The following is a 27,966-nucleotide window of genomic DNA, read 5'->3' as shown; positions in this document are numbered from 1 at the left end:
AGTTACTCAAATTCATTCAAAATGTGCACAGAATATTATCCTCTAATAAAGATTCTGATCATGTATGGGAAGCACCAACTGCAATGAGACACTCATAGAAAAAAAATTTTCAGGACACAAACAGATTTGAGAATAAACGTTATTAGATATAAAATATGTGCTATGAGATATTACTATGCATTGCAGCGATATTTTATAAACATCTACATTGCAGCCAGTTATACTGCCTCTAACTCACTCAATTGTGCCTAGATAGTCAAGCACATACAAGACAATCATTTGAAAAGTGTATTGAAGTCCCATTAAATTAAGTAATTTGTACTGTATACTCTGGATTGAAACAGAAATCCTGTAATGGCCCATAATACCTGGCAGCATTCAAAATGCATATATTTCAAAGCAAGGAGCCAACACTTTTTAGCTGAAGACACCGTATTGTAGAATCATATATCATTCTCAGACCTCAATGTTTTTACCTTATTGCGGTGCTCACACAAATGAAATGCTGTAACATTAGCTATAACTAGGTATTAGCAGGTAGATATTGTGCAAACTCCTTCAACAATTTTGAATTTTCATTCTTAACCTATTATTCCAGTCAGGGGTCTCTCTTCAGTTGGAGACTATCAAATGCGCTGAATAGTATGAGGGCTTTCTGTTGAGGACATATGAGCCACTGAAGGAGTCTGATGCTCTTTTACCATTGATTCCATGTCAACGGTGTTATTTGTATGTATGTGGATTACGTATATTATTTTGAACATGTTCTTCACTCTATAGATTTAATGGGTTCTTTGGAACAATATCCATCAATAATATGGAACGGGTAGTGAAAATTCTTAAGAAAGCAGTAACCACATTTTAAATGACATTATCTTGGCAATTGTTTCATCCGAACTATCAAATTGGGGGATTGGGATGGGAATAGTACACTCTCTCTCCCTCCCACCTAAGTTCCCTCTAAACTGCATGGCTGCGCAGCAGGCTATAAAGGGCTGCGCAGTCACAGAGGCCTGGAGAGGAGAGAGGTAAGGGGGGGGGGACTGGGGAGGGGAGCAAGTTGGGGCTTGCAGGGCTACCGCAGGCCTTTCCCCCACTTCCGGAGCTCACTGCTGCCAGCGGTGAGAGGGGGCCCCCTCCCCCGGAGCTTGCTGCTGTGGCGGGTAGAGGGCTGGGGGGAGTCCTCTGGCCCCAGCCCCAGGGCATCTTGCACCCCCAAACGCCTCTTCTCCAGCCCCACCCCAGAGCCCTCACCCCCCCGCACCCCAACCCTCTGCCCCAGCTCTGAACCCCCTCCCACATGCCAAACTCCTCGGCCCCACCCCTGTCACACATCACCTCCATATTGGTGCATATAATAAAATTCATTCCGCATATGGATATAAAAAAATCAGAGGGAACATTGCCTCCCACCCACCTTGTTTCAACTAGCAATGATATCAAATGTATTTGTACCACACCCATGGATAACTGCTCATTCGGAGAGCTCTATTTTACATCAGACAATAATAGTCAATTTATAGGGTCAAATACCTGCAAACTCTTCATTTACAAACAAAGCTGCTTTTAAATAGACAGTGTTGAAGTATTTAAATGGAAGCTATTTTTGGTACACTCTTCTTGCAATTTAAAACTAGCCAAATGGATTTCTGTTCAAAGACCTGTCCAATTTTAATCTACGAAGATTTTTTTTTTATGACAAGCGATAAACTCCTAAGAACAAGTTTCTTCATTGAAATAGTGTAATATCTTTATAGTAGTGCATCCCAGCACAACTATAACACATAAGCACATTATGCATATAATTAGATAGGAAAAAAATCAAGGCACAATACATTAAAAATATAAATGCAGTATGCTTTTTTAAAGCAAGTACTCTATAAACACAAATTTGATCCTTAAAATTAAGATATATTAAATGTACTTTAAAGTACCTTGGTTAAGCTGTTCCTCCACTTGCTTGAGTAAACCAATACGTCGGATCTGGAATGAGTTGTTATTGCTTGAGTGTATAGTGGTTTTTCAACTTTTTGTTTTGAATTTAGGAGGGAAAGAGCAACCTTTGTTGACAAACCAAGTGGATTGGGATTGTTGAGACTAATAGTCCAAGTAGAATATGCTGAAGTTTTTTGGTCATTTTGTAGCAGATGTGATGGCTTTCTTTTTAATAGATAACACCATGTCAAATTTGTTGAAGTCTTTAGGCTTGGAAATGACAATCGTTGTGTATCCCCTGCATTTGCCACAGACAGAGTAGTTCCAGGGTTTGCTTGGCCTTGGGTATTAATTTGTGTGCCCTCATTATTAACCCGTGGGGACCACCTTTCTTGACTGTTACCTAAAGTCTTCAGAAGAGAAGTCTGATTATTCACTGCAGAAGGTTCAGATGGCTTTTTAACTTCAAAATTTTGAGATGCAGAAGATGTCAGACTTTCAAATTCAGGTGACTCCTTTATGGTTTCAGAAACTCCAGTTTTAACACCTTCAGATGAATGGTGGTCAGTCACTAGCACATCTGGTGAATTTCTATCTTTGCTGCTTTTTTCATGTTGTGGAAGAACATCAGGCTCTAGTAAGAGACCTTCAAGAGGCTCTGTGGTGCAAATCTGTCGCACCAATACTGGTTTCTTTTGCCTATTAGGGTCACTGGCTCGAATGTTCAATGTATGCATTGATCTAGCATCTGTTGTGCAAGCTGCTCCACTTTCATCTTTAACACGCTTTTGGTGTTTTTCCATGGCAATATCTAAACTATTGGCTGGTGAGAGCATGCGTTTACTTGATGCTGTAGCTTCTTGTTGGGGGAAGAGTCCACTAACTGGCAATTTCTGAATAATATTCAAGGAACTTGGCAAAGGTGAATTTCTGCTTCCAGTCTCAGAAAATGAATGATCAAATATAGATGCTGATTGTAGATTTGGCAAAACCCTCTGATGATCTCTGTGTAATTTTGGCAGCGGAGTTTTCCCTTCAAGAGTTGGCACTGTCACAACATTTGTTTTACAGACAGACTGATTTACCTGATCCTGCGTCACTAAAATTTGGGGAAGAGGTGTAACAGTAGCAAATCCATAAGATGGAACATTACTATGAACACGAACAGGCACCACAAAAGGTGGGGTGTGATGTATTTGACCACTGGAGTTTTCAGGTATCATATGTTTTCGGGGAGGCATTGAATACCGATTAGACATACTGTCAGCTAATTTAGTAGGTATAGATAATGAAGTCCCACTCTGGTCCAAACCAATTTGACTTGGAAGAGCGTGGGTTGGGAAAGCAGTTGTTATTGGTTTAGAAGAATACGACTTACTTGCATGCAGAGCTTTAACTTGAAGCTGATACTTGGGAGCAAAGTAATACTCCTTTTCAATAGACTGACAGGAAAAGGTGTTTTTGTCTGCTTGTTCTCCTGGGGCCAGTACTTTAAGAGAAGTCTGTGGATGCTGTGTTGAGGGCTGCTTTCCCTGATTATGCAAAACAGGACCTAAAGGCTGCTGAACAGAAGGGAGGCTAAGAGGGTTACAGTTCTGAGTTATTGATTGAGATTCATGTAATGGCTTAGAGTAAGTCTGTGAGTGCTGAGAACTTGAAGGAAACTCCACTGAAGTTCTACTAGAGGTCTGCAGCCTGTGAAATGGTACTGTAGACACGTCCGTTGCATGAGCTATTTGAAATGAAGATGAAGATTTAACTTGAGGCAGATGGTTTTCTGGAGCAATATTTAAAGATATTTGTCTTACAAGTGGCCCCCTCCTCCTTTCTAACAGAGGCACATGTCCGGTAACTCCACAGCCAGAAGACAACTTTGGAGAGGATCTCTCTACAAGTGGGGTAGGTTTTGATGGAGACATATTTCCACAATCAAAAGATTTACTTCTGTAATCTACAACCTCCATGGATGGTTGTGTGCAGTTAATTTGTTCTGATGCAGCACGTCTCATTTCTCTGCAAGGAGGGCCAGGCACACCAAGTGTATTTGAGCCAGCAGGAATTGTAAGGAATTCTGCTGATTTATTAAGATCTATTTTGGAAGCACTCTCAGTTTTAGAAATGTCTTCTTTATCAAATGAAGCTGAGAAACTAGAGGCATGAGATAAACTACTCTCCCGACTTAAACTTCTAGAAAGTGTGGAATCAAAGCTTGATTCAGCCGAAGAATGCTCAATTTCAGCCAACCGGATCCTTTTCTTCTTTGGTGGCAGTTTTTCTGTTGGCAATTTTGACAGAGTTTCGCTACGCTGAGGCCAATTAAACTTCTCTGTTTTTTCCTGATCACTGAATTGATTTTCCTGGTCTCTGTCTGGTTCTTCTGTGACCAGTATTTCGGGAACCTGGATGTTATGTTGGCGAACTAGTTTTAATGGCTGCATTACTGCATTTCTTTCATTGGAGACTATTTGACTTTCCTGAAGTTCCACTCTGGGTGCTTCTGCTGACACTGATTGATGATGCTGGGAAGTGTTCAGATGAGAATGTCTTTCGTCTTGAATTACCACGGTGTTCAAAGGATGGTGCTTCACGGCCTTATTAACCTCTTGAAAAGACACTGGTGAAACTCTTTCAAAAGATTCTGATTTCTCAAATGAACTGGGCCTGCTCAATGAATTAGTGTGTTGTATTACTGAAATGCCAGTTCCTTGTCTTTTCAACTCTACCTTTTCTTGTGTACCTGAACTTGTCTGCTTTTTCATAAGTGGAGAGATCTTTGGCTCAGTGGTTTGTTCTGTGCCTCGAGCCACAAGCTGAATTTGAGACCTTTGAAGCGGAATGCTGCCATGCTGTTGTGAACCTACGATTGTTGCGTTCGGTTTAGATAAATTGGAAAAATCTCCTAGCTTACTTTGACCCTCTGTACTCTTTGATGGTATCCCAGTATCATTCTGCTGTTGCTCGTCATCATCTCCAACACTTTTCATTTTCCTTCTTTTTCTCATCTGTGGTGTCTGCTCCCAGACACCAGTTAAACTGGCAACTCTGTAGTGCAGAATTTGAGGTTGTGTGGTGCTGGGGACTATCTTATGTTCAGGCTCTCGGATAGCTGCCTTGGTTTTTGGTCCATGCAACTCTGAACAATAAAACTTTTTGTGGTTTTCAAAATTCTCCAGTTTTCTATAGCGGTTTCTGCAAGTTTCACACTCAAACATTGTCCCTCGCCCTGGATGTGATTTCTTTACTTTTTCCAAATTTGATACTTGTGCAAGTGACTTGCTCCTTGGCAATGAGAGTTCATTAGACAAATTACATCCATGATAACCTTCTTCTACAGATCGTGCTGGTCCAAGAACATGGCTTTCATTAGTTGAAGAGTCTTCTACTGCTGTCTGTCTAACAAGAGTGCGAGTATGCCCCCCTGGGTGCAGTGGAGTGACAGGTCCTGATAGAAAGACATCATCATACAAAGAGCCAATTTTATCATCAAATGATTGACTTCCTCGAATTGGATGAGGAGGTGGTATTAAATTTGCAGGTACAGCTGAATAGCTGGTAGTAGGCATAGAATTACTTCTGGTTATAGGTAAACAGTCAAGGGACGGTACAGACAGAAGAAAAACTTGCTTTGATTTCTCAGTTGGTGTGAAAGGAGACTTTGGTATGTCGGAGCTTGAACTAGTTCTTCTTCCCATCGGTTTTAAATCAAATTGGAAGGAGTCTTTAAATATGTATGATTTTGGTGAGTCTATACTGCCTCTTCTTGAAAGAGACGTTCTTCTTGGTTTCACACTATCTAACTGTTTGTCATCCACTACAGCTTCATTATCTGATATTAACTTTGAGATGCGTTCCTCAAGTGTTTTCGTTGCCATTGGTGGTCGCATTTGACCAGAGAAAAGTAAATGTTTTTCAGCACAAACGGTTTGTACAACAGATGCCACTGTGGCACTTATTCGTGGCACAGAGGACAGATTTTTATTTGGGTCTTTTTCAGAGGTGGACAATCCCCTGACAAAAGGAGTTGGGGGACTCATTGTTTGATCTGCACTCTCAGAACGTGAAAAGTAACCGGAATCAGTGCTACCTAAACTCCTAGGGCTCAAAAGACATTTTCCTTGTTCCTGGGAACAATCAGTTGCCTGTTGTCTTTGTAGCTGTGCATGTGCTGTTCCTACAGCAGACCCAAGTTGTTCTTCTAATGGACCCATTTCTATTTTCTGGTGGTGCTTAACATCTGTCTCCTTTAAAGAGACCATGTGTGTTATGTTTGATTTTATATTTGTAACTTTAAAATCTCGTCTCTGTGCTGCAGCAAGCTCAGGCGTGGAGTCTGTTACTTCTGGACTATCAGCCCTTAAAGGAGAAACATTCACAGGATGAACTACTACTTTGGGTAAAGTTGCCCTAACTTGTGGTTCTGTGTCATGCAATGAAGAGTCACCTATTATATAGTTTGGATTGCTTAGTGGAATGGGGCTTCCTTTCCGTAATGTTTCAGAATTTGAAATGATTTTCACTATTTGTGCAGGTTCCAGTTCTAAGGATCCTTGATCACCTTGTCTTTCATCAGCAGTGCCTTCATCTTCACTTTCACAACTTTCTTCCACGTCTGAATGAATACTAAGTGCTTTGTCTGATTCATGGGATAGGAATAAACCACCAGAGTCCGGTTGTAAGACAAGTCCAAGTTTGATTGCATGTGCATGAGATTTTTTGTGCTTGTATAGATTACTTTTGGTTTTAAATGAAAATCCACATGTCACACAAGGATACGGTCGCTCTCCTGTATGGGATCTGATATGCTTTTGGAGAACACTAGGCTTGGCACAAGCCCTATTGCAATACTCGCAAACATATTTTCCTAGTTTTTTAGGCTTCTGGTCTTTCAGAAGATTACATATTTGTTCTACACCATGGTTGACAACTGATGCTATTTGGGCTGAATTATACAGGGGAGCTACAGGTAAGTGTGTTGAATGAGATGGCTTAATTGACAAAGATGAAGATGAACTAGCTACTAGCTGGTTTTGAGGAAAAACCTGAGTCACAGTAGAAGAGGGGGGGTGTACAACAGAAGAGGTTACTGCTATACTGTATATTTGTTGGAGTTTGGGGTTTTCTTGACCCTGCTGACGTACCAGTGATCTAGTGAAACCTGGACACACAACAATCTGTTGATTTTGCTGTCCAGTTTTAGCAATAAATTGTTCTTGTGAATGAGAAATTGACTTGGTCTGTGCTTGTTCACTCTTCCCTGATGTTACTGCTTGCACATTATGTGAAGTACAAGGGTAGTAGTGCGATCCAGCTACAAACTCTTGCTGTGACAAAGCAAAATGATTTGGGACACTTATTGTATTGGATGCGAGACTCGAAGAGGCGCTTGTAGATTTATTTGGTCTCACTTTTTCTATTTGCATCCCACAAGGAGTGCACTCTTGTGCTAAGATGTTCAGTTCAGGTTCCATAGCTTTTAATAAGACATCAAATGCAGTACTTGTACCTGAGGATGAAGTACTACAATCTACAAAAGTAATACATTCATTATTGTCAGTCTTTGATTTACTTGACAAGGAATTAGAGAGAGGCTTCTTCGCTGGCAAGTTTAATTGGCTTGTATCACAGTCTTCTGCTGTCCATTTACTAAAATCCAAGGACTTATGTAACAATGAAAGATTTGTCTGCATTGACGTCTCAGATGTGACTGTTTCATCAGGTACCTTGCTACTAAGTGTTTCCCCATTTTGTTTCACACATTGTTTTCCATTTTGTACAGGTAACTGATTCTTTGCTTGTAAGTGTTCCGAAGCATCAGGAAGAATTTTAGATGATGAAGATTCTTCTACATTTTGTTTATGCTTGTCCTGAGGGGCGTTTCTCAAAGGCGATTTTGGTATCTTTTTCAGATGGTTTTCAGTTACAATCTTTTTCCGTTTCACACCTTTAATTGTATCTGAAGTTCCTCTAGTACCAGCCTCTGAGATATGTTAAAACAAAACAGAAAAAGAAATGGTAAATTCACAGAATCACTGTATGAATTATTATTACAACACAAATACATTATATCATCATAACAATGTAATGACACCTTACAGTTTCAACAAATCTAGTAAAACATTTCAACATGTTCTAAAATGCAAATGGAAATAGTTTTTCATTCCACTACAAATTATTTAGAATTAACAAGTCTGTTTGATAGTCCCATATAACACATGTCTTATCCTGAGCATTAAACTGTCCATCTAGCAGAGAAGGGCTGGAGATCGTTCCTCCAGAGTGTTCTTCATTTCTAGGGACTGAACATGCTGAAACCTGCACCTGTTGTCCTGGGAAGCAAGAGCTGAATTTTGATTCTGTGACTTGTGTTGCTAACACACCTAAGACCAGCCCCATGTTTCCCACTGTTAACATTTTATCTTCTTAGCTGCAAGACCTCTCTCTCAGCTACTAATGCTAGGCTTCTTTTGAGTAACCTCTCCCTGCTGCATTACGATCAGTTAGCTCTGTTAGCATAAGCAACGATAATAGCACAGATGTTAACTGGGCAATGCTGTTTTTACCACCATATCACCCAACTTTGCTCACTGAGAAAATATGATTGTGTGGTTAAGACACTGGGACTCGGAAAATCCAGGTTCGGTTTCCAGTTCTGCTAGACTTCCTATGTGACCTTGAGCAAGTCACTCTGGGTACATCAGGGACTGAGCCTCCCAGCCCAGGTCCACAGACTTGTGCTAACAGGGCTTGCGCTAGTATGCTAAATATCCACGTAGATGATGTGGCTCAGGCTGGAGCCTGCAGGAGGGGGCTTGACAGAACTATTTTTAGCATGCTAGAGCAAGTTCTGCTAGCACAAGTCTGTGGACCTGGGGTGAGAGGCTTGCTCCCAGATGCAGAGCAGACATACTCTTCAGAAGAAATCCTGGCCCCATTTAAGTCAATGGCAACATTTTTGTTGAGTTAAATGGGGTGTGGATTTCACACCTAATCTATCAGCGCCTCAGTTCCCAGTCTGTAAAACCGATATTTTCCTGCTTCATTGGGGTGTTGTAAGGATAAATTAAAGGTATGTGATGTGCTTAGATATTACTGTGATGTGGGCCACACAGAGTACATCCATATGACAAGATGGTGAAAACACTGTATGACATATGGGGCAATTTCCTGAAATATCCTGTACTACTGTATTAAGTTTTGTGTCTTATTGTGGGCCAGGATTGTATGTAACCTCTATAGGGGAAAATGTGACAGATGTAAGAACTGGGAGTTCTAAAGACTATACTGCAAATGTGCCAGAAAAGTATGGACTTTGGGGACAAGTGTTAAGTTGACTTTTGGGGGAATTTTTAGGGAGAGGCGAAAATAAAGTCCCCAACACTGGTTATGCAAAACCCCAGCCTTTTAAAGCTACACCCTGAGTAGATGTTTATTGTCTGTTGATTACTTGTTACAGAAGGCCAAGATAAAAGGCCCAAGCTATATAAAGAAGCAACTGATCTGCCCAGCCTTTGTTGTGGTTCTGGAGTGAAGACAATTGTGAACTTGTAACCATGGGGGAAAACCCAGTTGTGGGTTTAACCTACCAGAGCCCTATGTTCGTATTGGGGGTTACCGCCAGTGTTTGCTCTAATATTTTACGTCCATGTGCGGAATGAATTTTGTTATGTACACCAATATGGAGGGGATGTGTGACACATCACTTTCATATTGGTGCACACAACAAAATTCATGTGGTGAGGGTGGGACCAAGGGGTTCAGAGTGAGGAAGGAGGCTCAGGGCTGGGGCAGAGGGTTGGGATGCAAGCTCTGGGGTGGGGTCTGGGATGAGGGGTTTGGGGTGCAACTGCCCCAGGGCTGTGGTGGGGAGAGAGGACTCCTCCCAGCCCTCTTTTGCCACAGCAGCTCAGGGCTGGGTGAGAGGTACTTGTCCGCGACAGCTCTGGCGGGGCTGGGCCAGGTCGAGCAAGGGGTTCCTCTCCCCGGCAGCTCCGGTGAGCCTGGGGAGGGATGCCTCTCCCCACCTGCCCTTGAGAGCCTGCTGCGTGGCCATGCAGCTTACAGGGCACGTAGGTGACCTCTGGTAAGATTTTTTTGCATGTGTGCAGCAACTTTTATTGTTATAGGTTCTCTCTGCAATGCTTTTACCTTAAGAATAAATATGCTTGCTTAGAAGGAGCTGTGTGGTAACTTATAACTGTGGGCAATACACTGATTATAGCCATTGGAGAAAAAAAAAAGCAGACAGTGGTCTTTTTAGGTAGTCTGGCTGCTGGGGATATTACCATATAAGTAAGGCAGGGGGTTGTTCAGCCTTAAAATCCCCATTCGGTAGGGAGTGAGATGTGGGTCTCTGCCCAAGAGAGGTGACTGCTAGGAGCAGGAAGCCTAAATTGGGTACCTTTGGTGGACCACAGAGGGGAAATACAGGTGCAGTTATCCTGAAACTGTGACAAACTGATTGGGTTGGAGGGGTGGACCATAGATATTAATTTTTTGAACACGGTTTTAATTATTTTTGGCCAGTTAAACCTAAAAATAATGGCTCAAGCTACAAACTTCATTATTCAAACTTCCTTTATTATATTGGTTTTCTATGCAAACAAGTACAGAGACTTTTCTGTGTCTGCAGGCTCTAAATTTTTAGTTTTTGATTAAAGAGACTTTATCAGGTAATTATTTTTTAGCCTACCTTATGTTATAAAGGATACTTCAGAATATTAAAACTGCCAGAATGTAATTCACTTTTGTTTATACTATTTATTGATTTAATCTCTTTCAGTTTAGACAGTCAAAATAAGACTAGTCTGTTACAGTAAGTCCTGTACTACCAGGAATAGGTATTTTCCATATCTAGACTCTCTGGTTAGGTTAGATTGAGAGAGATTTATTCCCCCTGAAAACTATGCTTGCCTGTTGATTTGTAAGGTACTACAAAAGTCACTATGCTGGTATATATGAAAATCTGCAAAGAAAATACAAAGAAATTGAGCTATTTAAATAATATTTTTGGATTTATGGCAATTCCTTTTCATTCACAGTAAAATCAAGCCTTCATTTTGTCCTTGTTTAAAAATACAAATTATTATAGTGGAACAAATGAAGCACTGAGCAACAAATTTTGTTTTTCTGTCAGGACTGTCTTCTCTCCCCCCGCATCCCCTCCTCTACATTCCTTGTCTGTTGCAAAATGAAGACGCCTTCCTTCATGGTTATTTTTCTGACTGGATTTATCAGTATCATTTCAGATGAGCTACTACCACAGATGAATTAAATCAGTCAAGTTTAAATGATTTTCCATTTGTGTATTCATGAAACAAAACTAACAAAATTTGAATTATGTCCATATTTAACTAGACTAGTCGCTCTATTTAACTAGGCATACACTGGGAGTTTCAGGGCTTCCCTGAATAGCAAATGATTTATAATATTAAGCAAAAGTATAATTTTGTAGCATAGGCATATATTATTCTGTACAGAGCATGCATCAAAACACAGTGTAACACAGCATATATAAAATGAAAATAAGTAGTAATATTTACTCTACAAACACACACACACGTGTATGCAACTTGCTGTTATGCACCTTTGTTTACCTCATCTCTGAATCCTATTCTAATCTGCTAAATATTTATCTATTCCTAATGCACAAGTGTCCAGAAAATCACCACCACCACCTTATGTAGCATTGTTGATGGTTATCACAGTGGAAGCTAATCATTGTATGTGGGTGCTCTCTCACCCTTGCAAACTTCTACAAATAAACCAGTAGGTCACTAGCCAGAAGATTTTCAAACTGGATGCTGATACTCAAAATAAAGGAAAAGTATGGTGAGAGTGGAAAGCAGATGCCCCTCCAAAGGTCCCAATGAATGGTAGTTTGAGTGGTAGTACTATGGGCTTGTATACACACTGTGATATTCAGGAACAGCTATTCTTGAGTAACTACATTTATGGGCACTTTTCTGAAATAAGTGTCCACTCCATACCCTTTCTTTAGCTAAGCAGCAACAAAGTACTCTTATTCTGGAATATACAGACAAGTGAAGAATTTTTACAATTAACACCCCATTGAGATGAAATGGTGGCAGTCATACTTCTAGTATGGATGAATTCTGCCTCCTGTGTACATTGAGAGTGGCTCTTGCAGAGGCATCAGTCTGCTTCTATTCTGCAGAAGGTGGAAAGCATATATGTCATATACGCTTCCTATATGACAAGGAGACCAGCAGCTTTGGAGGGGACTGTGATGTGCTACAGTACAATTGGGAATTGGTGGTGGGATTGGCAGATCCAGTGTACATCCACTAATCATCCTTTGCCCCATGCATCAGGAACATAAGTGAATCAGAGGCAGCTTCAGTCTGAAGCTATATAACAGCAGACCAGAGTGGCTCTGCTGTTCCAGAGTGGCTGGGAGAGAAGGCGAGGAAATAGAGTCCCTCTCACTCCATCTCAGAGAAACTCCCCAGCACATAGCCTGGCTTTTTGGACTGTGTGGTGGGGCCAGCATTTGGGGCAGTTCACACCCTTGTTTCAGGCTTGATGTCTGCACAGAATGCTTTAGTTTACAGCCAGTTCATAGTTAGATTTTCTTTCAACCTTAAGGGCTAAAAACATTTTTCTATATAAACAAAAACATGGATTCTGCAGAAAAGGTTATTCTCTCCCATTTGCTAGAGGAAATTTAACCACAATGAGTAGGCAATGGATTTATCAAGTTCCACACTCTTGTGGAACTCAGAAATATTGCCTCTGGGGGATGTCACTAGAACCTGCCTGCACTAAAATTTTAGCTGTGATTTTGTAACCCGAAAGAGGCTTGGGTCATGTTATCAGGATGCAAGGAATACAGTTCCATTTATACACATACTGCAGCTTTTCTGCTATCACAACCATACCTCCACACCTATTGTACTGCTTGCATTTGTACAAGAAAATCTAGGCAGTTCACCGGTAGCAGAAATGCTAGTGTGCCCATGGAACAAGAACATAGGCCTGGTCTGCACTAAAAAGTTAGGCTGGCCTAGCTATGTTGCTCAAGGGTGTGAAAAATCTACATCGCTGAGCAATGTAATTAAGACACATTAACCTCAGGTGTAGACACTGCTAGGTTGACAGAAGAATGCTTCTGTCGACCTAGATACGTCCTCTTTGGGGAGATGGATTACCTACACCAGGGGTCGGCAACCTTTCAGAAGTGGTGTGCCGAATCTTTCTTTATTCACTCTAATTTAAGGTTTCGCATGCCAGTAATACATTTTAACGTTTTTAGAAGATCTCTTTCTATAAGTCTATAATATATAACTAAACTATTGTATGTAAAGTAAACACGTTTTTTAAAATGTTTAAGAAACTTCATTTAAAATTAAATTCAAGTGCAGAGCCCCCCAGACCAGTGGACAGGACACAGGCAGCGTGAGTGCCACTGAAAATCAGCTTGCGTGCCGCCTTCGGCATGTGTGCCATAGGTTGCTTATCCCTGACCTACACCTATGGGAGAACCCATTAACGTAGGTATTGTGTACACTTGAAACATTATAGCAGCACACCTGCAGCATTTCAAGTGTAAGCAAGCACGGAGTGGAAATAAGCAGCATGAAGAGGAATGTCCAAGTGGTCAAACATGTTGTAGCACAAGGGTAAGGTGTCCTGTCTAAACTGCTACAAACTGTGTACTAAATCAGGAAGACAACCATGTGCCACACTGGTGGGGAGAAATGGTGTTAAATGACTCTGGTTTGAACCAGGTTGTGTGAGGACACACATAATATTTAGACCCAACCATGTTAGTAAACTAACACCACACTTGGTTAAAAGTTATAGAGTGGACAGGGTCTTTTAAGACAAGTACAAATGCTTCAACATCTGACCTGTGCCTAGCCTCTATCAATTCAGTAACTAGGAATCTCAAATTCACTGTGAAAATAATCTCAAGAGTTTTGGAGGGTTACCTATCGCCATATTTTGTAATGACATACTAATATATGAGGACTGTATATTTCAGGGGGGGGGGGGGGGGGAATGAAGACTGTAAAAATGCTCTCACAAAAGGAAAACAACTTGTAGAAATGGTTTATAATTTGTTTCATTCTTCAGCAATCACTGAAAGTGGGATTTTCATACTGGAAGAACTTTGAATCAGCAGGAATTATGAGTCCGACTCCTTGTTTTTATTCTTGGCTCTGTCATTGACTCCCTCTGTGATCCTGACCAGGGAAGGTGTTAAAATGTACCTCAGATTACCTATCTATAAAATATTGTAAATAAAGCACTTGCTTAACAATGGTATTATGAACTTTAATTGTTTTCAAAAAGTTCTGCGATCCTCTGAAAATAGGCACTATAGAAAAGTGCAAAATATTCATCTTATGCTTACTAATTGCAAAAGCTACAGTATTTTTATTTTTAAAAAGGAACTGCTCCCTTACAGCCAATCTTCACCTATATTTTTACTCTCTTCTACCTTTTTGGGTAAATGTTCTTGAGGATATTTCTCTCACAGTTTCAAGGTATCTGCACATGTATTCTGCCTATGGACCCTTCAGGACACCCACTTACTGGTTTCCAGCTCCCCGACATCTCTGGGAAGAGACCTGTGTCTCACTCCTTCCTGACCAGGGTTTTTCCAGGCTGCATAGTTCCCTGACTAAACTGTGATATCCACAGCAAGCCAGACTACCTAAACAGGTCAGGGTCTGTTCTTTGCTTTCTTTCCAAAAAGACTATGAACAGTGTAATTGCCAGCAGTTACAAATTCCCCCACAACACTTTCTGAGCACATTTATTCTAAAGGTAAAAGTATTACAGAAAAATCATATTAAAAAAATTAAACAACGTGCACACATGCTAAAACATGTATCAGAAGATGCCCCCAACTCCATTCTCAGGCTCTGATAGGTATTAGTCTTTCAAACCCCACAACTGGATTTTCCCCATTTTTAAATTCAGAACCAGAACTCAGGCTGAGCAGTTCAGCTCAGACCTTTGATTTTCATGAACAGACAATCAACAGACAATGAACCACATCCAGGGCTTAACTTCAAAAGGCTGGGTTTTTGCATAAATGGAGGTGGGGAATTTACATTAACCTCCCTCTAGATATTCACACATATTGAACCAAAAGCCCACTTTTGTCCAGCACATTTTCAGTATAGCCCTTTGAACTCCTAGGCCTCACATTACATCTTCCTCCAGAAAGGTTACATATAATTTTGGCCCACAATAATACATAACTTATTGTATTAAGGTTTTTTTTTGGACATTGCATGAAATAGTCATATCTGTCACAACTTCACTATACGACTGTGTTAATTTACAAAAATCTTTATCAAAGTAGTGCAATGTTTGAGATCTGATTTGCTTTTAAATAGTAATTACATTTGGGCAAGGCAGAAGCAATCAATCACAGAATGATAAACTATCAGCTCCCTCATCAAATCACAAAAGCCTCATCCTTCCAAATCACTGTGCTTCTTTGAATGCTAATACTTCCACTGGCCAGTCAAATGCTTTTTGGTCAAATTAGAATCAAATTTCTTAAAACTTTTTTTCATAATCTATCTTGCAGTATGGAAGCCGTTGCCCACACGTATCTAGACGGTGGGTATACAGAAAGCAGTCCCAAGGTGCTGTACTGGCTCTTTGACTTGTGCTTCCATTCTTTCCCATCAGACCCCAAACCAGCTTATCTCTAATGTTTTTCCACTATCATTTTTCCTTGTTTTTTGGTTTGGTTTGCTTTCTTTTCTGTCTGGGGATTGGTCCTGCTTTGAGCAAGGGGTTGGACTAGATGACCTCCTGAGGTCCCTTCCAACCCTGATATTCTATGATTCTTTTCACTTCCCCTTTCTTCTTCCCTGCTCCCCAGTTACTCTCAGAGATGCTGGAACTAGGGATGCTGGGGGTGCGGCAGCATCCTCTGTCTTGAACCCTGGCTTGAAGTACAGGTCTGTCGCATCTTACGCGCATTTAACATGTGTGATTCCAACTTTACGTGGTCAGCAAAAAAAAAAAACCAACAGTTTTAATACTATACCTGTAGTGCAGGCGATTTCGCCCGCCATTGAACTCACTGGGGTTCTGGCGATATGCGGTTTGCGCTTTACGCAACGGAACCCCCGCGTAAGATGAGACAGACCTGTAGTAATAACAACCAAATATATGGTAAAAGCTTTCCGCACTTGTGGTTACTCTGCTTCATTCTGCAACCAAATGTGAGCAAGAGACTCTGCCAAGATTTCTACACATTACTTCAGAGACCAGCCATTTGTCAGTTACTCTTTGCTCCTGGCACATGAAGTAGAGAGGTAAAATACAAACAACAACCCAGTAATATAAGAAACGTGCCAAATAAAGGAAAAATATAAATTACTTGAATTTTTCTTCCTTTTTTATTCACCCAGGAACCCGATACTGGCTTGAGCTCCACGGCTCTGTGGAAGTAATTCTTAGAGCTGCCTGTCTGAAAGCCTGCTCAAACCCACATGTTATTAAACAGCCACTTTCTCTCTCTCTCGCTCAAAAAAAAGCTGTGGACTCGAATAAAAAAAAAAAAAAGAAAGAGCAACAGAGCAGAAGCAAGACATCTACTTCCGCTCCAATACTACTCTGTGAAAGGTTTCAGAGTAGCAGCCGTGTTAGTCTGTATCTCAAAAAGAACAGGAGTACTTGTGGCACCTTAGAGACGAATAAATTTGTTAGTCTCTAAGGTGCCACAAGTACTCCTGTTCTTTTTACTCTGTGAAAGTTTCCTTTTGGATTCACAGTTTTGTGGCTTACAGATGAACAGCTAGTACATTATTCAGTTTCTAGTATTTTTAGTTTATTCTATAGAAGCATTTTAAAACACATTATAAATCCATATACTAGGGCCAACATTTACTCTTAAAATGCATATTTTCTGAAAAAGAATGCAGTTAAAGATGTGAAAGCTTCTCAAAAAAAGAGGCAGACCGTTGCTAAGGGTCTTCCGTAAACTAAAATTAGAAACCCTAGGGAACTGGTATTTTAAAATATTCAAAATATTTCTACATTCCTATATGTGATGTCTATTTAATTACAGCAATGATTTCTCTGAGCCTATTGCAAAACAGTTATGAATTATCCCTGCGAGTGTGTTTTCATGAATAAACAACAGAAAACTTGAGTGCTAGATACAGAAAATAAGTCTAAATGGCGTAAGTCATAGGATCTTCATTTAAATTAACAGCAGACTGCTAAAACCTTTTGTTTCTGTAACTGACCAACTTTTTTAAACCTCATACAGCAGACTGGACATACAAATAATGACAGAAGTTTTTCAAATATTTTTTTCTTCCAAAGTGTCAATACCTAAATAGACATACATACATGAAAATAATTAATGCGGCCAAGATAATTTTTTCACTTGACCAGAGCTTTAGTCCCTGATTAAATAAAGCACTTAAGCACATGCTTAATTTTAAGCACAAATAGTCCCTGTACACTAAAGCCTATGCAGGGGAAAGGCTGGAGCAGTACTGGGCCAGGAAAGCTCTGCCTCTCAGGCACTGCGGAACACGCTTCCAGGAAAAGGAGCGTAGAAAGAGAACTTCAGCAGCCTAGGCAGGAGGGAGGAGAGAAGCAATTTCCTAGAAGGGCACTGCTCTACTACAGTAGAAGAAGCTCTTTCCGCCAAGGTCCAGCTGTGAGTCTCTCTCCTGTCCTTTTAGACATTGACCAAGAGGTAGTGAGAACTGCGTGCAGGGGCATCAGAGGGTCGCCTGCATTAGCCCTGAGACTCTGGGGTTTGAAGCAAAGGACTACAAGTGAACAGCAGCCATGCCCCAACAGCCATTTGGTGTGATAGGAAGGTGAGCAGGCGGTGGGCCAAACGTAAGCAATCCCACGCAATCACACTTTCAAGGGCCCTGGGCAGGCACTGGGTGGTCCCAGGTCCCCTTACATACCCCAGATTCTCCTATACCTAGTCCTGGGATGGCAGGACTAGGGAGTTACTGAGAAGTAGGCTGATCCAGCTGAACCCCATTCAGAGGGTTCAGGACAGATTGAACAAAAAAGGGCTGGAGCAGCAAGCCCTGACCACTAGGCCTGCTGACTGAAAAGAGAACCCCGGTACAGTCCCCTTAAAGTCAACAGACAAAATTTTTAAATGCAACTAATGGTTTTGAGTGCCAAACTTGAAATACTTTAAAGGGGCCTGACTTTTTTCAGATGGAGGGTGCTCAGCACTTTCTGAAAATCAGGCTCCTTTTAAACATTTTAAGTTGGGTACCCAGCCAAAATCAGTCGTTCTTTTGAAAATCTTGGCCAATGGGCTTTAAAAAGTCAAGCCCGTGCTTAATAGCTTTGCTGAACAGGGTCTTAAGATTATTTTTTCTTGATTAGGTGAATGAAACCTTAAAAGCCACATGATCTGCTTTTATATAAATCACAACTGGAAATAAGTCAATAAAACAAAATCACTTATTTCAATATTCAAAAGAATCAAATACACGGACTAGAAACCTGATCTAATGCCCACTAAAACTTATGAATTTTTCAATTTTTTCCAATTTTTCCTCAGTGACCATTGGATCAGCTCTTTAAGACTTGCTTCTTCTACACACAGTTTTTGTACCGATATTACTTTTGGTTAGGGTGTAAATTTTTTTTTTTTTTTAATCAAAATAGTTACGGAGGTACCACTTTTAGTGTGGGTACAACAGTACCATGCTGGAAGAGCTTATTCCTTTTCCGTTATGGGAATAAGCTGTACAGGTATAAGCAACTCCATAAGGTATAGGTGCATTCATGGTTGATGTGTGTATTGTATGGCTAGAACTGGGTTGATGCAGTTAAAGCAGTCCACACATACAAGTTGTACAAGCCTTTAGTCTTTGAACCTCAAAACACTTACGCATGTGCATAACTTCACTCATGTGAGTAGTTCCATTGACTTCAATGGGACTGCTCATTTATCTAAAGATATGCACAATTTTAAGTCTTTACAAGATCAGATTTACAAGAATCCAAGTATGTCTGTGAAGTTTACTGTATGTAAAACATACTAATGCAAACTGTACTAAAAAAATCAACTCGTTAACTGAGTGAGATTTAATGGCCAAAGATAGGATGTCAGACTAGATGATGTAATAATCCTTTCTGGCCTTAAACTCTATGAATCTAGATATAGGGTCTCTAGAAATAAACTACAGCCATTCTATATTTTAAAGATACTGCTGCCAAGTTGGAAAGCCCAATATGCCTGGACAATACATATAGAGTTGAAGAACTTCTAAATAGTTTAAAATGTTTTGGGGTACCTGAAGTATCTGAACAGAGGTCTCCATCTTGTTGAAAAATCTTGACCACAACATATGCCCATGAGATCCTCACTTAGCCATGGAAGTGGCAACAAAGAGGAAGACATTCCCTGTGAATTCTCCCTTTTCCTTTATTTTCAGCTGCCTCTTATTCCTTGTTCTTTTTCCCAACTCCCACCACCAATCAAATTACAATTGCATGCACTCCGCCTACCGCCTCTTAGCCATGACAACACAGAAACAAAAGTAAACAGTGGTCGAAAGTGATACTGACAATTTTCTTTCTGTTCTACAAGATATCTCAGAGGCAGCGCGATGTTGCTAGTATCATAATCTTATCTCCTTACAGCTAAGTTCAGCCTTTTGCAAAACGTAGTTTTTGAATGAGTAAGATCTTACACATTTCATCAAGAAATGACCATGCTTGTGGTTTTTTAGACTAATATACTTTTCACCTCGATAACCAGTAGTTAAAAAGACCGAAACATTGTTGGATTCTGTACTTAATATATATTGTGACCTACAGCATTTTAAAGAACTTAATTCTAATAATTAATATTAGTGAATGATTGTTTTAACATTAAATGAAAAATGGGAGTGAGGGGAAGGAAGAATAGTTATTTCTTATCTTTTAATGGTATTTTACTGATGGACAGAGTCTGACGAACAATTTTACCTCACATTTTAGCAGACACAAAAGGAAAATAATTTGAGTGACAGCAATATAGATGATCTGAAACCTCCTTGTCACAGCCCAGTCAAAATAGCTGTAGCACTTAAACATACACTGAAGCCAGAAGGAGAAAGTAATTTATTGGAAATAAAGCTAGACCGGAAAAAGTGCTCAATCAAGACAACTGGAAGTTCAAATGTTTCATCTAGGAATCAACAATTTGTACAACTTGGATGAACAATCAGGGAGAGTGAGATGTATGACAGCTTTAGAATGTGCAGGCGAAGAGGAAGATGTTCCACTTGGCTTCTCCTCCTCACAGTTTATATGAATTTGAGATATTTCATCAGCAAGGGGAGATAGGATCAGCCTTAGCAATCCAGTAATATCATAGCATAAGGCAGGGAAGATTCCAAAGGCATAATGCCTGGACTCATCAGAAAGTTCCTCTGTGATACAATCTCTTCCCAGAAATAGGAGTCAGTTAAAGACAAAGTGAATTTTGCCTTAAATTTTGCCTTAAATCAGTGGTTCTCAACCAGGAGTACACATACCCTTGAGGGTATGCAGAGGTCTTCCAGGATTACATCAACTCATCTAGATAATTGCCTAGTTTTACAACAGGCTACATAAAAAGCACTAGCGAAGTCAGTACAAACTAAAATTTCATACAGACAATGACTTGTTTATACTGCTCTATATACTATATGCTGAAATGTAAGTACAATGTTTATATTTCAATTGATTTATTTTATAATTATATGGTAAAAAGGGGAAAGTAAGCAATTTTTCAGCAATAGTGTGCTGTGACCCTATTTTATTTCTATATCTGATTTTGTAAGCATGTAGTTTTAAAGTGAGATGAAACTTGGGGGTACGCAAGACAAATCAAACTCCTGAAAGGAGTACCGTAGTCTGGAGAGGTTGAGAGCCACTGCCTTAAATGACTGGATATAGATGAGAAGAAGATGCTGTCCTGAAGTTGATAAGTCTTAATGTCATGACTTATATCAGCTAGAGAACATTATCAGAAGGAGTTCAGGGTGAGAGTGGGGACATAATTAAATTAGTAGGCCCAAGAAAGGTCATCCTTGTAACACGAGACTTCCATTTAGGGCATTTAGCTTCTTGGTTTGGCTTTAAGGAAGTCATGTCCAGCAGAGCTCTAGCCACAAAAGAATGCCTTGCTTAACAAGGAGAGATTGAAACAGAAATGGCAGAGCCAGGGAAGCTCACACTCCAGAACTTTGCAACAGCATTTCCTCATCCCTGGTACAAATACCCCAAATCCACAGAAACCTGCTGTTCAGTTGCTGAAGCCATGGTTGCAGAGAGTGATTTTACTTCTCAGAGACTACCACAGGTGACGCTCTGGAAACTTGACACAAAAAACAGAAACCCAACATGATCAGTTGGTGCTGCTTTGCCATGAAAGGAACACATTCTTCCTCTCTGTGTTATCTGATTTCTTATATATTTGCATATACCACCATGAAGAGAGGAAACAAAAACACACACAACTCCCCCACCCTCACCCCGAAAAAACCCCTACCTCCTACCTGAAGAGAAAACAACCTGGGGAATAGCCTGGGAGGCTGAGTGGGAGTTCAGAATTCCTGCCGCCCACAGTCTGAGACAGATCAGGACTGGGATGCTGAAAGGAGGCTTGAGCTTACCAAAACTGCTGCCTTAAAATTCAGCACTCTCGTGAGTTGTCTGTGCCTATTGAGTGTAATGTAAGCAAAAAGTCCATCAGGTTTAAGGACCAAAGATCAATAAATATTTGACCACCAATGTAATGCCAAAGCCTCAATGGAGCTATTCTAACATCCACTGTTAAACAGGCATGCTATAGTATATTCCAATTCAGTACATACTTTAGCCAAAAAATCAAAATAACCTCCAAAACAACATCTTGACACCAAAATCTTTAGTCAAATGATTTTTTTCCCTACAGACTGTTTTTTTTCTTTCCTCTCCAGTGTGCCAACTTTTGAATTGAAATCATGAAATGAGGCATTTTATGCCAAATGTGCCCACTTAGTATTGCATGCAGGAATAACATCTCATTGCCTGGGTCACTAGATTTAAAATGCCTTTTTGTAAGAGAAGTAGTAGTAGTGGCCAGTGTAAGGGTCGTTAGCAAACCATTGCCTGATTTCATGAAATCCTGCCTACAGACACTTCCCCAACCATGAGTATGGAGGGGAAAAATAGAAAATAAAAGGAAAAAGAGGTTATCTAATCTTAGGGTGACCAGATAGTAAGTGTGAAAAATCAGGACGGGGTGAGGAGTAACAGGAACTTATATAAGAAAAAGCCCTGAATATCAGGCCATCTGGTCACTCTATCTAGGCTTCCTTTGTACATAATGATGTTGAGCCAAAACAAGTTTCTGAGCAAAACTTGCTCCTTTCTCTTCAGTACTTTAATACCGATTTCCATTTGAAAAGCTGGGCTCAATTAGATCCATATTGCCTGCAGCAATTAGAGAAAGATGAGCGCTCATATTTAATGGCAATAATGTTTAAAGATACATTAGACAGAAGATGGTGGGAACAATTTTAGCCCTCATAGATGGAACTGTAGAAGTTTAAACACTAACTCCTCCTTTTGGGCTTAACAGAAGCAGAAGTGGTTAATTCAACTACACTCTAGCAGCCAATGATGCCTTAACCAGCCAGGAAGTTAAATATGGAAGGATAGAAGGTGGGAAGGATGACATCCACCAGGGCATGTCGCATTTATGCATTACTGTAAAATTCCCGGCCCTGAGATCTTTGGGTTGCTGGAAGTGGCTCTTCACTAGCTGCAGATTGTTAATACTACCTCATACGCACAACTTTTTAGAAGTTTCTCATAACAAATCTTCAGCCAGGTCAGGTCACAATATCTTTCCACAAAAGGAGAATTACTTATATTTGTTGTATCAACCATTTTAAAACACCTCTTGGCCTTTGGTGGAGGACTAACTAAATGAGCAAAAACCTGATCTAGGGAAACCTCTAAAAAGACTCAGTAATCATGTCTGAGTCCACACAGGACTGAGGAAGCTAACAGGAACCCAGAGTCCAAAATTCTGCAGTGTCAGTGCTTGCTTACGCCAGTTCAAGTGTGATGCAACAGGCAACCCATCTGGTTAGATATATACCCATCTAAAAGGAATGAGTTTGTTCTGATCTCAGATACATGAGTGCCTCTCATGCAGTCTTTCTGTTCTCTCTAGATTCTTCTCAACTTCATTACCTTACCAGCTCACAAGGACTGAGTAAACATTGGCAGGGCAGCACAAAGTACACAAGCATATCTGCAATCACAATAAACCAAATATCTTCACTCCAGTGTTGGTGGGGCACAAAACCCTGCTGCAGGTTTAACACTGCAGCATAGCCTTAGTTTTGGAGGATTCATTTCTTGTTTACCTATCAGAAAGATTTTTTTTTTAATGTGGGGTCTGATTCAGGACATCCGGGGCATGCTAACCTGTACAGTGTCCCTTTGAAAAAAATGTGATAGATGCATTCTGGTATCTCTCTTTTGTTGAACTGTTACTCAAAAACTTGGCTATACTCATCAAAAAGTCAATAAACTATTACTCTAACATCACATTAGTATGATAAAGTTCTCATAACAGTTTCAGAGGATGACATTTTAATTTTAAAATTGTAAATCTGTTTATCTCCCTAACTGTCAAAACAATACCAGCTCTTGCTTCGTAGAGCACCACTAAACAAAAAAACCCCCCAAACAAAAATAGGTTTCCCTCAAAATAGAAACAGCAAGTACAGACATGACCTTGTGGTCCAAGCAGACTTGGGAACCAGGAACGGCTGAGTTTCAATCCCAATATGGCAAACAAATTCACCAGCTGGTACACCATGTTGTGGCTAGGAGCAAAGTTGCATATTTTTTCCCCTGTAGTCCTGCTGACCAGGTCCCCTGTTGTCCCCTGTTGTTTTGTGAATTGGCCCTCCAGCAGGGTCACCTTTGGTCTCACCCCCTTTGAGATAAACCAGGGTTTTCACCCAAGATCTCACATCAAATCAAGAGCCCTGGCCCAGTCCCAATAGTCATTCCGGTCCCAGTTTGGCTGTGGGGGAACCCAGTCCCTCCTTCTATCCCGGGTCCTAGCCCAAGGACCCTTGTAATAACTACCAAAAGTCTGTATGGTCAGACCTCTTTCTTCTTCCCCAGGATCAAACCCCTAATCCCAGTTCTCAAAGCAACAAAGAAAAGGAAACTAAACAGACAAAGAACAGCACCAGCTTTTCTGTCCTACCAGGATCCTCCAGCCATCTATCCTACTGCTCTGCTCACAGGTAACCCAAAATTGCTTGGCTCTCTGCTCGATTCTTTTCTGGGAGCTGAGGAGGAGAGGCCTATCTACTTCCCCAGGCTAGGGCCTTCTCAACTGAGCGCCTCCCTTTTTAAGGTTCCTGCTCCAACAGCGGCATGCCTCACAGGTGCCACAGGGTGGCGGGAGGGGGCTGCCTGAACCCAAAGATGCTATTTAACCCATTCTTGCCTGGCGTGGGGTTTGTATACCTGGTCACACCCAGCTCTAGCAGTGCTTCATCCTGTGTCCTAGGGAAATTAACCACCTCCCTGTTTCTCAGCTTCCCCATCTGTAAAATGAGAATATTGAGACTTAATTAGCTACCCAACAGAGGAGGCAGGGAGTGAGGAGTAAGGCCTAATCCTACTCCCACTGAAGTCAATGGGAGTTTTTTACTTTATTTCAGGAGCAGGAATAAGTTTATAAAAAGCTTTGAAAATGAAAAGACCTTCTTCCCCCCCCCCCAACAAGTCACACTTCTTAGCAGCAGCAGCAGCAGACAGATGTCTAACAAGTCTGCTCACCCAATTTTGAGTTACTCAGAATCATAGGCCTTGTCTGAACTGGCGTAAGCAAGCACTGACATTGCGGCCGCATGTAGAGTATGTGTAGCTACATGCCACGGTGAAAGGCACGCCGTGTCCACACGCAGCTGAGCAGGGAAGAGGCAGTGGGCAAAGGCTCCAGCAATGGGACACTCCACTGCTAAAAACACTGTAGACATGGGAGGCATGGGCATGCACAGAGTTGGATGGGGTATATACCCTAGGGTTCTAATGCCCTAATCGATGACGCACCGTCTAGGCTGCTATTTATACCCATGCTAGGTGAGCATACAGCAGCAGGTAGAGTACAGACACTAAGTGTGGACCTCCCCATAGATTTAATGCCAGAAGAGACTTATGATCATCTAGTCTGACAGCCTACATAACCAATGATAATTCCTGCATCAAGCTCATAACTCCTATTTGTGCTACACCTTGTATCTTAGAAAAATATCCCATATAGATTTAAAATCTTGTAGTCTGATGTACCAAGAATCACTTAATAGGCACTTGTATATGTGGTAATTATGTACAGGAACAAAGACTTTATGAAACCAGACAAAGAAAACATGCAACAGAATTACACAAACAATTATTAGTTTGCACTTTAAAGGCATTTAGAAATTCAAAGTTAGGCAGCTCTGTTGCAAGCAAAGAGAATAAATAGGTTAACTCAGGACTTAAAAAAAACCCACTGCCAAATGCGAGCTTTTCATGGTGAATGTGGAATGGGAATTAAACCTTCAATTTGTGAAGAATTTAAGCTTTCATTTAAAATAAAAGAAGTTCGCGTCTATTCTTTATGGTTGTGAAGCTAACCTACAAATACAAAATGAATGGATCACAGTGACTAGGTCCTCTTCCAGAGGCACGGGCATAGTCTCCAGCAAGTATAAGATAAAAAGAAGACACTTTTGGCTAATACTACTGAGCCTAGGCGTGCACAGCATATTTCATTAGGGAACTTTATTTTATTTTTTTTTTAAAAAGGCAAACATTTATTGAATACTCAGTCATAAAGGACATTATTTTATTCATCAAACAAACTACAGAAACTAAAACTTAACTAAACTTAATTTTTTTAAAATTAACTAAACTTTACTTAAAAAATAAGACACAAAATACCAAATTTTTGCTGTAGTGATAACAGGCGTATACAAAGATACAGGCAATTTTCATGATCTTTATCTTTAACCAGATAATGAGCTAGCCCAAATTGACTAAAACAGATTAAGGTTTCTTCATCTTCCTGTCCTAGAGAATGAGACGTCGCTCACCAGGTGTTATGGACTTAAATTCCACAATCACATCATTGTAATTAACTGACGAAGCCAATTCTTATTCAATGTACAAAATCATGAGTGAGTCGAGGCGCTGTTGGGACATTGTACTTCTTAGTTTGTTTTTTACATGTGCTAGTTTAGAAAAGGCTCTTTCACGTGAACAGCTTGTAATAGGTAAGACTGCAAAGCATTGAATAGATTTGTAAAAGGCCTGGAACATGGAAGACCGATCCGATTCCTTTAGCCAATCAAGCCACTCACTAGTGGTGTTCGTAGTGCTATCTTTAGGAACAGATCCATCATAACCCCGAAGCAATCCGACTTGAGCTTCCAACTCATCCAAGGACACTTTAAATTTGTTGGCAATGATTCGCATATCGTCCCTGCCAATGTCTAAGCTCAGCAGTTTTCCCATTGCAGTCATAGTTTTAAAAGTCTTCTATTCAAATCGCTGGTCAATGCCGGTAATCATTGAGTCTAGGAGTGGGTAAAAAATGAAGTTATTCTCTCCTGCTTCTCTTTTGTATCAAAGTGATGCTGGGATTCAAATGCGTCATCAATACGAGTGGACGTTTTTCTCTTTTTAACTGGGGTAATCGATATATCATTCTCTACACACATTTTCACACAGTCATTGAAAATAGATTGAAAATATTCTGGGCCACTTCTCATCGCAGCCAAAGAGTTATGCAAGCTTTTCACCCCTATCATTTCAGTAAGTAAGTTGAGATCTGGAGCTTGAAGAGCCTTACTCACTTTTACCATCATCTGGAGAATAGGATACTTCATATGAAGGGCAAAGATGAGCTTTTATTTTAGCATCAGCAAGGTGAGTTGTTTCGATAATCTCTTGTAAAGTTGGAAAATGATCGAGTAGTTTTGTTTTACAGCAGCCACTGCTGCTGCTCTGCATGCCCATCTTGTGTTTGACAGTGACTTCAAAGTCTTCAACTGAGATCCTACTTCTTGTTAAATCTTCTCCATTACTGCATGTTGCATAGGACTCCCCTCCACGAAGGCATAAAGAGTCTGAATAACACCAAAAAAATCAAAGACAGTTCTGTTTTGTTTGCTTGAAGTGCATGCATCTACTAGGACGAGGTTCAAACAATGTGCATAACAGTATACATAGAGTATTTCACTGTTTCTTTCTTTATATTTCATTTGAACTCCCACAGTACATCCAGACATAGTAAATGCACCATCAAAACAGACAGACATCACTGATGACCAGTCAATTTTAAGAATGCCAAGGACGTCATTTAACTGGTCAAAAATAGACTGAGCATCAACTGTTAATAGTCTCTCAACAGACACAAAATGTTCAACTGAACTATGTTTTTCATTGTCAAAATACCGCACCACAATGGACATCTGTTCACGGTGTCCACAGTTAGTAGTTTCAGAGTAGCAGCCGTGTTAGTCTGTCTGCGCAAAAAGAAGAACAGGAGTACTTGTGGCACCTTAGAGACTAAAAAATTTATTAGAGCATAAGCTTTCGTGGACTACAGCCCACTTCTTCGGATGCATAACATCCGAAGAAGTGGGCTGTAGTCCACGAAAGCTTATGCTCTAATAAATTTTTTAGTCTCTAAGGTGCCACAAGTACTCCTGTTCTTCTTTTTGCGCAGACAGACTAACACGGCTGCTACTCTGAAACTACTAACTGTGGACACCGTGAACAGATGTCCATTGTGGTGCGGTATTTTGACAATGAAAAACATAGTTCAGTTGAACATTTTGTGTCTGTTGAGAGACTATTAACAGTTGATGCTCAGTCTATTTTTGACCAGTTAAATGACGTCCTTGGCATTCTTAAAATTGACTGGTCATCAGTGATGTCTGTCTGTTTTGATGGTGCATTTACTATGTCTGGATGTACTGTGGGAGTTCAAATGAAATATAAAGAAAG

General features: G+C 40.5%; 1 protein-coding gene across 9 annotated transcripts in view; it reads right to left on the bottom strand.

The window, feature by feature from the left end:
• The window catches only part of HIVEP1 (HIVEP zinc finger 1), a 166,707-nt gene that overhangs the window by 42,571 nt on the left and 96,170 nt on the right, over window positions 1-27,966 (bottom strand). For all 9 annotated transcript variants that reach the window (XM_034762310.1, XM_034762312.1, XM_034762318.1 and 6 more), the window contains one exon: window positions 1,935-7,912. In XM_034762310.1, coding sequence (XP_034618201.1) covers window positions 1,935-7,912 — 5,978 coding nt within the window. The remainder of the gene's footprint in view (window positions 1-1,934; window positions 7,913-27,966) is intronic.

This window comes from Trachemys scripta, chromosome 2, assembly GCF_013100865.1.
Source record: "Trachemys scripta elegans isolate TJP31775 chromosome 2, CAS_Tse_1.0, whole genome shotgun sequence".
Lineage (NCBI taxonomy): Eukaryota > Metazoa > Chordata > Testudines > Emydidae > Trachemys > Trachemys scripta.
This window is presented reverse-complemented; position numbering and strand designations above follow the sequence as displayed.